The 13,796-nt window shown below is 44.0% G+C and overlaps 1 protein-coding gene across 2 annotated transcripts in view; it reads left to right on the forward strand.

Moving 5' to 3' along the window:
* Window positions 1-13,796, forward strand: part of SLC6A8 (solute carrier family 6 member 8) — a 73,702-nt gene that overhangs the window by 8,297 nt on the left and 51,609 nt on the right. The window contains exon 2 of one of the 2 annotated variants that reach the window (XM_060763160.2): window positions 13,060-13,191. In XM_060763160.2, coding sequence (XP_060619143.2) covers window positions 13,060-13,191 — 132 coding nt within the window. The remainder of the gene's footprint in view (window positions 1-13,059; window positions 13,192-13,796) is intronic. The other variant, XM_060763161.2, reaches the window with a different exon arrangement.

The following is a 13,796-nucleotide window of genomic DNA, read 5'->3' on the forward strand; positions in this document are numbered from 1 at the left end:
ACTTACTTAGGCAATCCCTCGTAGTCCGAGGATGATGGTCCTCCAAATTTGGTGTCCTGAGGCTGGGTTCGTAGGTGGCTGTGGAGCCTGTGGAGCCCTATTCTTGACCTGCATCTTCTCCCACAGTGAGGGCATTGGTTTCCAGGTGGGAGGCGGTCTTGGTCGGGGTTGGCTTGACGCGCCTTCCTCTTGGCACGTTTCTCTCTTTCACCCTCCATTCGTGCCTCTTCAAATTGTGCAGCACTGCTGGTCACAGCTGACCTCCAGCTGACCTCCAGCTGGAGCGCTCAAGGGCCGGGGCTTCCCAGTTCTCAGTGTCTATACCAGGACACTGAGGATGTCCTCAGTGAGTAACCTCAGTGTCCTTGGTGAGTAACACCAAGGATGTAACTGTTACAATGACTGCTCCCTGAATCTGCAGACAGGCTGAATCGACATGTTTCTCTCTTTCACCCTCCATTCATGCTTCTTCAAATTCTGCAGCACTGCTGGTCACAGCTGACCTCCAGCTGGAGCGCTCAAGGGCCAGGGCTTCCCAGTTCTCAGTGTCCTTGGTGAGTAACACCAAGGATGTAACTGTTACAATGACTGCTCCCTGAATCTGCAGACAGGCTGAATCGACAAGAACTGTCTGGCAGGCCCATTTCCCCTCACTAAATCTCAGCTGAGCTCCAGATAGTCATTCCATAGTCTTGGAGCTGGCACAAAACACTTTGAGATTATCAACAAGGGCAATAATACAGAGAAGGAAGTTAAGAGAAACAACAACGCAACTCACTGGCTCAGCATGATGCTGAAGTGTGTTACAAAAAATACATGGGAAGGGTGAAACTTGGTAGTGAGAATAGAGAAAAGGTAGACATCACCATCAGTGAGCTGCAGGACTTATTTCTGCAGCTGAGGATCATACTCAAAGCAAAGGAAAAAATAGCTATGTCTGTAGTACATTTTGTGCACCACCACATACAGCCATCCACATTTAGGGGTATATCATGATTTCCAGACCAAAAGTTCAAACTTTTCAGGCTAGCTTGGACCTTCTCCTGGCACTTCTGTACTTAGAAATGGAGAATGGGGAGCTGGCTCAGGAGTCTTCTGCCTGTCTGTGTTGCAGACTCAGTCAGTGTCTGGATCCCACTCTGCCTCATGTTCCTGTCATTGCTCTGTTCTTGATAAGGTGCCAATTGACTAGGTAGGACAATGCCAAGTTTGCCATTTCATTCTCCCTGAAGAGTCCATGTTTTTCCCCCCTTATTGCCTTCTGAAGGACAACCCAAATGCAGACTACAAGGTGAAGATTTCCTTGTGATCACATATTCGGCTTGATTAACTAGTAAAACCACCAAATACAGCTGCGACCTCTGTGCATGTTTTCTCCCGAATCAAGTACCTTTTAACCAAGCCAAGGTAGTCTTGGTTTTGAACTAGGGAAACTTGGGAACACATCTCCGCTCAAACTAATGAAAAGTTACTTGATGACCTTGGGCAAATCACAATAGTTTTACTCACTCTACTCCACAGGATTGTGAAACTCAAATGACCTATGATAGAATAACTATGTGTATCACTGGATAAAAGTTGTTTGTATGTGTGTAAACATCATACTTTGGTAGCCAGAGCCACCTTTATTGTGCAGCGAATATGACTGCAGTGAAAGAGCCGGCTGTCATGCATCTCGTTGTCTTTAGTGAGGACTAGAAACTTGAAAAAAGTTTGCATTTTAAAAAAAGAGAACATTGTCTATTTAGACAAGGAAATGTTTGTGGTTTGGGTGATTTCTGTGGTGTAATATTTTATTTATTTATAATAATAAATAATATAATATAATAATTAATAATATTTAAATAATAATATAAAATAAATCACGCGTAGTTCACATTTGAACAGCACACACTTCCTTGTCAGAGATAGAAAATATGCCACGCAGATTAACAATAAAGAACAAGTAGTTTTGTCGAAAGCTTTCATGGCCGGAATCACTGGGTTGTTGTAGGTTTTTTCGGGCTATATGGCCATGGTCTAGAGGCATTCTCAACCAGAGAAATAAGCCATAGCAGAGCACCTGATGAACCAACCTGGACACAGCATTTTATTTGAGAACACGGAAATGCTGGACCACTCTCACAACCACCATGTCAGACTACACAGAGAAGCCATTGAAATCCACAAGCATGTGGACAATTTCAACAAAAAGGAGGAAACCATGAAAATAAACAAAATCTGGCTACCAGTATTAAAAAAACTCTAAAATTACAACAGCACAACAACAGAGAGGAAACAAACAAGGACATCTAATCACCTCTCAACAAAAGTTTGCTCTAGGCACTGTCAAGCCATTATTTGCTAATCAAGGTGGTCAGTTGAAACATTCACACCTAGTTCCAGCAGACAAGAGTCCTTTGTCTCACCCTGGTCATTCCACAGATATATAAACCCTTTTCCCTAGTTCCAATAGACCTCACTACCTCTGAGGATGCTTGCCATAGATGCAGGCGAAATGTCAGGAGAGAATGTCTCTAGACCATGGCCATATAACCCGAAAAAACCTACAACAACCCAACAAGTAGTTTACTTTTCATAAATCAGAACAACATATTTACAATCATATGATCAGTTGCATCGACTCACATAATGTCCTTTTATGCGTGATTTAAAATGGTCTTTCATTTGTCCATGTGGATAACCTCCTTCAGCAGCTCATGAAGCGAGAGCACACTCCAAACTCTGTCTCTCTCTGCTTCTCTCTTCTTCTCTCTGCACTTGCATAGTTCAAGCCTGAACAAAAACGTAACAGTATGCAAAAGTCCCAGGCTCAGCCTGCTTCCCGGGAATTGCCCGACCAATCAGCTTCATGCATCTTATTTTACAGCTGACACACACACACATTAACTGATTTCTTGCATTCTCCAACAATTTCAACAGAAAGTTCAAACCTTAACATGTGTTTGTGAAGTCAAGGTTTCATATGGGATTTATTTAGGCAAATTCTAATCCCACTTTACTTCTGACTGGCCGTCCCCTGCCACGTGTTGCTGTGGCCCACATGGGGGTTCTGTGTGGGAGGTTTGGCCCAATTCTATCGTTGATGGGGTTCCGAATGCTCTGTGATTGTAAGTGAACTATAAATCCCAGCAACTACAACTCCCTAATGTCAAGATTCTATTTTCCCCAAACTCCACCAGTTTTCACATTTGGGCATATTGAGTATTCATGCCAAGTTTGGTCCAGATCCATCATTGTTTGAGTCCACAGTGATCTCTGGATGTAGGTGAACTACAACTCCAAAAACAAAGGACACAAAGTCTTCCATGGAGACTAGGACACGGAACAATGGCTTCAAACTACAAGAGAGGAGATTCCATCTGAACATGAGGAAGAACTTCCTGACTGTGAGAGCCGTTCAGCAGTGGAACTCTCTGTACCGGAGTGTGGTGGAGGCTCCTTCTTTGGAAGCTTTTAAACAGAGGCTGGATGGCCATCTATCAGGGGTGATTTGAATGCAATATTCCTGCTTCTTGGCAGGGGGTTGGACTGGATGGCCCATGAGGTCTCTTCCAACTCTTTGATTCTATGACTCTATGACACTGCCCACCAAACCCTTCCAGTATTTTCTGTTGGTCATGGGAGAGCTGTGTGCCAAGTTTGGTTCAATTCTATTGTCGGTGGGGTTCAGAATGCTCTTTGATTGTAGGTGAACTATAAATCCCAGCAACTACAACTCCCAAATGACAGAATCATTTTTTTAGTGAAGGACATGCATTGGGTTGTTAGGTGTCTTGTGTCCAAATTTGGTATCAATTCAGTGGTTTTTGAGTTCTGTTAATCCCACAAACGAACATTACATTTTTATTTATATAGATAGAGAGAAGGAAGCAATGAGAATATTTTTCCCTAATTTCAGGAGGCAGTAGAAATTGGCCAACAAAACTGGATAACAAAAGGTTTCAGCCCTAAGCACTTTTATTCAAGCACCTTCTGGGAAGCAGGAATTATTCCCCTTTTTCCACTGAATGGGTCTGGGATTTATCCTTCCTGGATGTTTTGACACAACTTGTAGATCTTGTTATGCTAATAAAGTCTCGTTAAATGGACTGAAGTTGAGCTAACACCCAACTATTTGCCAAAACTTTGGATTTGGCAAGTGGCCTAGAGGCAGTGTGTGTTTGTCTAAGTGTATGAGAATGGCACATGACCTGTGCCATTAGATGCTTGGATTTTGCTTTTCCTCCCCTGCTACTGTCCTAGACCCTGGGAAAAGAATGTATTTCTCTAGATCAGTAAAGAAGGGAGAGAGAAGGCAAAAACAACCCTTCGCAGGGCCAATACTTCTCTCTTGATTCTCAGCCATGACAGGGTGAGAGTTTAAACTGCTCTAATAACATTTTGAGGCTTATAAGAGATCAGGAGGAGAAAAAATATGATCCTGGCAATCAAAGGAGTCAGAAGCGGCTGCAGCAGTCAGGAAGAGAATCACAGACATGCAATCTTATATATATATAGAAATGCTCTGTGCATAATGAGTACCTTAAAAACAAAAGAACCAATGAACGAAATCACACCAAATTTGGCAACAAAACATCTCACAACACAAGGAGTGACCATGACTCAAAAAATTATGATTTTGTCATAGTTGTAGTTGCTGGGATTTATAGTTCAACTACAATCAAAGAGCATTCTGAACTCAACCAATGATGGAATTGAACCAAACGTGGCACACAGTTCTCCCATGACCAACAGAAAACAGCAGAAGGGTTTGGTGGGCATTGACCTTGACTTTGGGAGTTGTAGTTCACCTACATCCAGAGAGCACTGTGGACTCAAACGATGATGGGTCTGGACCAAACTCGGCATGAATATTCCATGTACCCAAATATGGACACAGGTGGAGTTTGGGGAAATAGACCTTGACATTTGGGAGTTGTAGTTACTGGGATTTATAGTTCACCTATACTCAAAGAGCATTATGAACTCCACCAACGATGGTATTGAACCAAACTTGGCACAGAGAACGCCCTTGACCAACAGAAAATACTAGAAGAGTTTGGTGAGCACTGACCTTGAGCTTTGGAGTTGTAGTTTACCTACATCCAGAGAGAACTGTGGGCTCAAACAGTGAGGGATTTGGACCAAACTTGGCACAGATAATCAATATGCCTGCATGTGAACACAGATGGAGTTTGGAGAAAATAGACCTTGACATTTGGGAGCTGTAGTTACTGGGGTTTATAGTTCACCTCTAATCAAATACCATTCTGAATGAACCCCACGAATGACAGAAGTCGGGGCAAACTTCCCATACTGAACCCTCATGACCAACAGAAAACACTTAAGGCCATCCAATCTAACTCCCTTCACCAGGACAAGAAAACGTAATCAAAGCCTTCCCGACAGAGAGCCATCCATCCAATGATATAGATATTATGATTCACACACACACAGATAAAGTATTATAAATTTGAAAGGGACCCCTCAAGAAGGGCAATGATATGTTGCATGTTCCAGAGTAGGCAAACCAGACAATCTCTACGTCAACACTGTCAAAGAAACAGCAAGAAATACTGTTTACCCACAAGCAGAAAGACATTACATATATTAGAAACAAGCACTTTCTAATTACTTTATTTTCCATATCACCAGACTGGGCCACAGCAACGCGTGGCAGGGGACCGCTAGTAGGATATAGAAAGTTTGGAAAAGGAGTGCATTGGAATGTAGGGGATTGTCAGTGTTGTTACGGGTAGGTTACAGCTGAATTGTGAGATAAAGAGGCATTCATCGGACAACCTCGCCAGCCTGGAATGGCTTTTTTTTCTCCCAACTTGGCTGCACTTTCTAAGGAAAGTGGCTGAAAGCGGGGAGAGTGTTGGCTTATGCTGAGGCTGGACTCAGCCAGCGCCGGCCTTTGGAGTGAGAGCAGCACAGCGGAAACTACTCTGTTTTAATGTGCCGCCAGCCAGTCCCAGCTTTGATAAATTGTAAAGATGTCCCAGAATGGTGTGGGACAAGGCCAGAGTTCCTGGGGGCTGATTCCATGGTGGCAGGTGACTTCCTTGCTGGATATGTTGATGTTCAGCTTGGCTGGGAGATGGGGAATCGCTTCCCGTGGCAGCGAGGAGAGGGAAATTGTGTTTGCAGCACAGTCTCTGTGTGGGCTCATTCAAATGTGCAAATAGCTATATAATTTTTCAGGCAGTGATTTGTATGTGTGGGCTCACTTATTTTCCAAACCGGAATTTTAGGACATCTTCTGTTGCCGGCTTGTCACAAGACGCCTGGTGACGTCAAAAGGAGTGGGTGACTCAGCCTCAGTCTGACTCTAGTCTCCCAAAGGCAAATCACTGACACACCAGTAGCAAGCTGGTGGTCTCTTTGGTGCAACCATACCTTTGAATGGGAAGGAGTAGATCAGCACAGGTTTCTTTCAGGTGTAAATTCAGTCTTGGCTGTCAGGAGTCCCTTCTGATACTTGGTTTGTCACTCCACATCTCTCCTGTCCTCCCTTCTTCCTTGGGTATTAATGTCTTTTTTTCTAATTCACAAAGGGAGCCCCTGGTGGTTCAGCGGGTTAAACTGCTGAACTTGCAGACCAAAATGTTTGTGGTTCAAATCTGAGGAGCGGTCTGTTAGCCCCAGCTTCTGCCAACCTAGCAGTTTGAAAACATACAAAAGCGAGTAGATCAATAGGTACTGCTTCTGCGGGAAGGCAATGGTGCTCCATTTATTTATTTATTTCGAGCATTTTTACCCTGCCCTTCTCAACCCCCGAGGAGGGACTCAGGGCGGCTTACAAAAGGCACAATTCGATGCCAGCAATACACATAGTAAGATAAAATACATAGCAGCAACAATAATAAAATAATTAAAACAATCCAGTTATACAATACAACTAATAAAAAACAATCTAGTGATCAACGTTCGCCAAGCTCAAACTCCTTAAGTTCATTCCGCATTGTCATAATCCTATCGAGTTCTAGTTGTCATTGTCCTTTGTCTGTCTGCCAGATTACCCAAAGGCCTGGTCCCATATCCATGTTTTTAGTTTCCTTCTAAAAGAGAGGAGGGATGTCGATGACCTAATTTCCCCGGGAAGCGAATTCCACAGGCGAGGGGCCACCACTGAGAAGGCCCTGCTTCTCGTCCCCACCAACCTCACTTGTGATAGAGGTGGGGCCAAGAGCAGGGCCTCCCCAGAAGATCTTAAACTTCGAGGCAGGACATAGAAGGAGATGCATTTGGACAGGTACACTGGGCCGGAGCCGTATAGGCCGCTTGACCTTGGAGGTGTCTTTGGACAATGCCGGTTTTCAGCTTAGAAAAGGAGATGAGCACCACTCCCCAGAGTCAGACATGACTAGACTCAATGTTAAGGAGAATCCTTAGGCGATCCCTCCTAGTCCGAGAATGATAGTCCTCCAAGTGTAGTCCATAGGTGACTGTGGAGTCCTATTCTTGATCTGCATTTTGAGGGCATCGGTTTCCAGATGGAAGGCGGTCCCGGTTGGGATTGGCTTGACGTGCCTTCCTCTTGGCACGTTTCTCTCTTTCGCCCTCCATTCATGCTTCTTCAAATTCTGCAGCACTGCTGGTCACAACTGACCTCCAACTGGAGCACTCAAGGGCCACAGTTCCCCAGTTCTCAGTGTCTATGCCAGAGTTTTTAAGGTTGGCATTGAGCCCGTCTTTAAAACTCTTTTCCTGTCCTCCAACATTCCACTTTCTGTTCTTGAGTTCGGAGTAGAGCAACTTTTAAGGAGAAACCTTTACCTTAATTCACAAAGAGAAGGAGGAAATCTCTTTTTGTTCCACTGAAAAGAAAATAGTCCCAGGATGACAGATTTATTAGGGCTGCATCCCACTTCCGTCATGATTTGTGATCCAAAATCTCAGGTGCAAACAGTGAATGTTAGAGAAGAGGAATTCAGTACAGAAAGGACTAACAGTGGCAATTGCACCATGAATGCAGGCCATTCACAAAACCTTTGTTGTGCATGGTGTAAGCATGCTGGCTCTAGGCAACCAGCCTTCTGAAGTTGCCCTCATGCAAATAGTTGCTGCCCAGTGAAAACTGTGCTCAGAAGTGGATTTCTATCTCTTCTCATCCCTGTCTGTAATGAGTCACCGGTCAGTTATGTAGAGAAACACATGACATGCATTTATACTCCATACATATATTGACATCATAACTCTTTTAATTGCTGTATCCTGAGAACCAGAGCTTCAAAAGAAGGCTGAAAATGTTGTTGGTTGTCCATAAAACTCCAATTCCCAGAGTCCTTTGCAGAGGGAGGAGGGGAGAAAGGGAAAGAGTTTTAGAGTAGGACTTTTGAACCACTTAGCACTAGCACCTGGGAAGTAAACATACCCATTATACTAGAACTGATAATTAAGAAAACTAACAGCCAGATTTGCTGAGGATTACATCTGATTAGAATCCACATTTTCTATTCTGGAAGCCCTGCTCACTAATCCCAGGAGTGCAGTGCTAGTTACGGTTATTCTGTGCAGTGAGCAATACAGAGCGCTTGGGAAAGCTCCTTTTTTGGATTACAGAAATGTCAGTGGCCATGTTGGCTGGGGGACACTGGAGGGGGTCTTGGTCCAAAAAGCTAGTATTTCCAAGCTTTGTAGAAAAAATATTTGAATATTCTTAGAGACATTCTTGCCTTTCATTATTTCTGCACGTAATCAGTAATTGATTCTGACTTGAAAACTGAGCTGGGATTTAACCATGAGAAACACTGGACAACACTAAAGATAGTCAAGCAGGAGACAGCTAGATATGACGCATGGGGCACAAACCTGATCCCGTGCAGCTCCTAATTGTCTGAATTTTTTGGAAATAAAAACTTTGAAAATACACACCAACTTCAATTAGTTCTGATTCAAGTCCAGTTCTCACGGTGCATTAAAGCTACACAACTACAAATGGGCAATTGTTGTGGCTATTTAAAAAAACAAAAACAAATCTGTGCATGCTAAAAGGAGGATAGGAAAAAAAAAGCTAAAACTATTACCCCATTATGCAGGGGCGGCTTGTCCATTACGCAAAGTAAGCGGTTGCGGTACACTTTTTTTTTTTGCCAGGGGCACAGAGGCGCCTCTGTAAATGCCCCTCGACCACCACTTGAGGAGCACCCCCTCGGCTCACAACAGCCCTAGCAGTCCAGGGGGAGCCTCGGCTTCCTTGCCTCACTGCCGGGCGATCCTCTTCCCAAAGGGGCCCGGCCCTTGAGCCTCGCCTAGCCCCTCTCGTTCCTGCTCCATATCAATGATTGGTTGGGGGGGGGGGCGCCAAAATACTGTTTGCTTACCATTGAAAATTACCTAGGGCTGCCTCTGCCAATATGTTAGCTTTCTAAATTAATGTTTCTCAACTTGGGGGTCAGGACCCCTGGAGGGTTGCGAGGGGGTGTCAGAGGGGTTGCTGAAGACCATCAGGAAACACAATATTTTCTGTTGGTCATGGTGGTTCTCTGTGGGATGTTTTGCCCAATTCTATCATTGGTTGAGCTCAGAATGCTCTTTGGTTGTAGGTGAACTATAAATCCCAGCAACTCTAATTCCCAAATGTCAAGGTCTATTATCCCCAAACTCCACTAGTGTTCACATTTGGGCATATTGAGTACTCATGCCAAGTTTGGTCCAGTTCCATCATTGTTTGAGTCCACAGTGCTCTCTGGATGTAGGCGAACTACAACTCCAAAACTCAAGGTCAATGACCACCAAACCCAGTATTTTGTGTTTGTCATGGGAGTTCTTTGTGCTGAATTTGGTTCAATTCCATCGTTGATGGAGTTCAGATATGCTCTATGATTGTAGGTGAACTATAAATCCCATCAACTACAACTCCCAAATGACAAAAATCAATCCTCCCCAACAGCACCATTATTCAAATTTGGGCATATCGGGTATTTGTGCCAAATGTGGTACAGTTAATAAAAATACATCCTGCAGATCAGATATTTACATTACGATTCATAACAGTAGCAAAATTATAGTTATGAAGTAGCAACAAAAATAATGTCATGGTTGGGGGTCACAACAACATGAGGAACCGTATTAAGGGGTCATGACATTAGGCAAGCTAAGAAACACTCCTCTACACCAAATACATCCATTGGCAGATGGGACGGAGAGGGTGGGATAGAAGCATGTTTTCAATTAGGCCATGGTTCCCAGTTCCATCATTGTTTGAGTCCACAGTGCTCTCTGGATATAGGCGAACTACAACTCCAAAACTCAAGGTCAATGACCACCAAACCCAGCATTTTGTGTTGGTCATGGGAGTTCTGTGTGCTGAATTTGGTTCAATTCCATTGTTGGTGGAGTTCAGAATTCGCTTTGTTTGGGGTGAACTATAAATCCTAGCAACTACAATTCCCAAATGACAAAATCAATCCTCCGTAACACCACCAGTATTCAGATTTGGGGGTATCGGGTATTTGTGCCAAATTTGGTCCAGCGAATGAAAACACATTCTGCATATAAGATATTGGAGCCCCCGGTGGCACAGTGGGTTAAACCCCTGTGCCGGCAGGACTGAAGACCGACAGGTTGCAAGTTCGAATCCGGGGAGAGGTCGATGAGCTCCCTCTATCAACTCCAGCTGCTCATGCGGGGACATGAGAGACGCCTCCCATAAGGATAATAAAAACATCAAATTATCCGAGCGTCCCCTGGGCAACGTCCTTGCAGACGGCCAATTATCTCACACCAGAAGCGACTTGCAGTTTCTCAAGTCGTTCCTGACACGACAATAAAATAAAATTAAAAAATCGGATATTTACATTACAGTTCATAACAGTAGCAAAATTACAGTTACGAATTTTGCTACTGTTATGAACTGTAATGTAAATATCATTTTTTTTATTTATCCTTGCAGACGGCCAATTCTCTCACACCAGAAGTGACTTGCTCCTGACATGACCAAAAAAAAAAAAAAGAGTTACGAAGTAACAACAAAAATAATTTTATGTTTGGGTGTCACCACAACATGAAGAACTGCATTAAGGGGTCACAGCATTGGAAAGGTTGAGAAACACTGTTCTAAATGATGGGATTGAAAAGAAAGAGAACGGAGAAGTGCAACTAGTGCTCTGCAATGATCCTGATTGCAGATTTACCACAATAATGAATGCTAGGTTGCAGAGCAAGCCATGCACCCTTCTTGGTCTTGCCTTCTCCATCTCCCAAAGATGAATGGGTTCCCCAACCACTGCCATGTTAATCCACATGGGAAAGATCTTACGTCCCCCAGATTATCCTCTTAACCAGGGATTTGCAGGAAGGAGAGCAGGGCTCAGGGCTCCCCATAGCCCGGGGAGTGTGGATGATATAAATAGCATCCCCTGAGGTGATTCACACTAAGACCCACGTGTGCACTGGGAACACACCGTCTTGTCAATCATAGCCCTGGGGCTGGTGTGTCAGTGTCACAACTGCAACAAGGGCTGTTTAGGGAAGTAGCAAAGGTGCAGGATTGCCAGCAGAAGTGCAGATATAGTAGCCATTATGGCTAAAGCCAGGTACCAAGGGGCTCCTTCTGGTCCTGGGAACTGAAAAGAGACTTGGAATTTAGATGGACATGGGCAGATTTTCTTTTATAGCATAGAGAAAACAGAATGTTTTCTGCTTATCCTTTTTCTAGCTCCCTAGCAGCTATCTCAGACATCTGTTCTCCCTCTCTATTTTGCAGCCCTTTGTCCATTCAGAGTTTTGCCTTGGAAACAATAAATCTCCCAGGATGTATCTCTGTTCAACAAAAGCGATTTGGAGGAGAGTGATTAAGAGGTGTGGGTTCAATGCAGATTGTAATTCACCAAGAAATCCAGGTATTGGTATTCACTGCCAAATGCCTTCTATATATAGGTTGAGCACCCCTTATCCAAAACATGTTCTATAATCCAATATTATCCACATGTGTGGCTGAGATCAGTAACGACTGTTTTCGTGTACACAAATGCTTTGTCGTGCACAAAGAGCTTGTGTGTATAAAACAACCTTCAGGTTATTTATATAAGGTATACATGAAACATTACTGAATTTTGTGTTTATATTTGGGTTCCATCTCCAAGATAGTATGTATTTTCAAATATAGGAGCCCCCGGTGACACAGTGGGTTAAATCCCTGTGCCGGCAGGACTGAAGACCAACGGGTCGCAGGTTCGAATCTGGGGAGAGGCGGATGAGCTCCCTCTATCAGCTCCAGCTCCTCATGCGGGGACTTGAGAGAAGCCTCCCACAAGGATGATAAAAAACATCAAAATCATCCGGGCGTCCCCTGGGCAACGTCCTTGCAGATGGCCAATTCTCTCACACCAGAAGCGACTTGCAGTTTCTCAAGTCACTCCTGACACGCTAAAAAAAAAAATCAAATATGGATGTTCCAAACTGAAATAAATCTGAAATCCCAAACACTTCTAATTCCAAGCATTTCAGACGAGACATACAGACGTAGGGATTGATTCTCGACCAATAATAGTGAAGGGTATACTAAGGGTCTTATCTTATCTTAGGCGATCCCTCGTTGTCTGAGTAGGATAGTCTTCCAAGATTGGTATACTGGCGGTGGGTCTGTAGGTGACTGTGGAGCCCTATTCTTGATCTGCATCATCTCCCACAGTGAGGGCAATGATTTCCAGGTGGAAGGAGGTCCTGGTCAGGGTTGGCTTGACGCGCCTTCCTCTTGGCACGTTTCTCTCTTTCGCCCTCTTCAAATTCTATAGCACTTCTGGTCACAGCTGACCTCCAGCTGGTGCCCTCAAGGGCCAGGGCTTCCCAGTTCTCAGTAAGGGTACACTGGCTTGGTGATCTCTCAGAAACCTAAAGGATAGATGCATTAATGAGTTTGCATCCATTGTCCCATATAGACTCGAGTCTTTTATCACTGAACAAAGCAAAAAGCCAAGAAAATGTATGAGTTAAGAGAGGTTATTGGAATGTCTTCGTTTTCTACATGGTACAATTTAGAAATACTGTATATATTTTGAAAAAATGTTGGGTCTAGGATAGAAATATGATGGGGCTCTTGCTTACTTTGTACTGCTCACCTGGCCACAGGTGTGTTCCTCATCCCTTACCTTCTTATTGCCCTCATTGGCGGGATTCCCATCTTCTTCCTGGAAATTTCCTTGGGGCAGTTCATGAAGGCCGGGAGCATCAACGTGTGGAACATCGCACCACTTTTTAAAGGTAAGAAACTCCCCCTACCTTGGGCCTACGAGTTCCTTCTTTCCCCATCGGTCTCTGGGACTGATTCCCAACAGGTTGCTACCTGTTGCAAAAGTTACAGCTCAGCTTCTGAACTCTCTCCCTCTCCTTTGATTAGACTCCATGGTGGCAAAAAAAACAAGCTCTGAGTAACCCTATAAACGGCCATTTTAATGTCCCATGATTCTTTGAAAATCATATTGTGAGAAATTATTATGTAGCCAGCTCTGAAGGCCAACTCACGGCACAAAATTGGGAGTTGGCTTGCTTAGTTTTTTAATGAGAGCCTGAGGCTGGTGTTGGCATTAAGCCCTATTAGGTCATTGGGAGCCCTAGGTTGCTGGATGTTAGCCATAGTTCTGATGGAAGTCTGGAATAGGTAGATACATATTGCAATCAATGTAGTACGCTTCCTCTCGTCCTCTTCCTTGTGGTTGTGGTTGAAAGATCCTTCCATGAGTGTTGACCTGAAGGGTACAAATTCACCAACTCCTTCCTTCAGTTGTCGTTCCTCTTCTGCAGAAGTTGTGGGCATTCAGATGTTATTTGACTCCAACTTCCAGCATCCTTTGCTGGCTAAGTCTTAT

This window comes from Anolis sagrei, chromosome 2 (genome assembly GCF_037176765.1).
Source record: "Anolis sagrei isolate rAnoSag1 chromosome 2, rAnoSag1.mat, whole genome shotgun sequence".
NCBI classification, from domain to species: Eukaryota; Metazoa; Chordata; class Lepidosauria; order Squamata; family Dactyloidae; genus Anolis; species Anolis sagrei.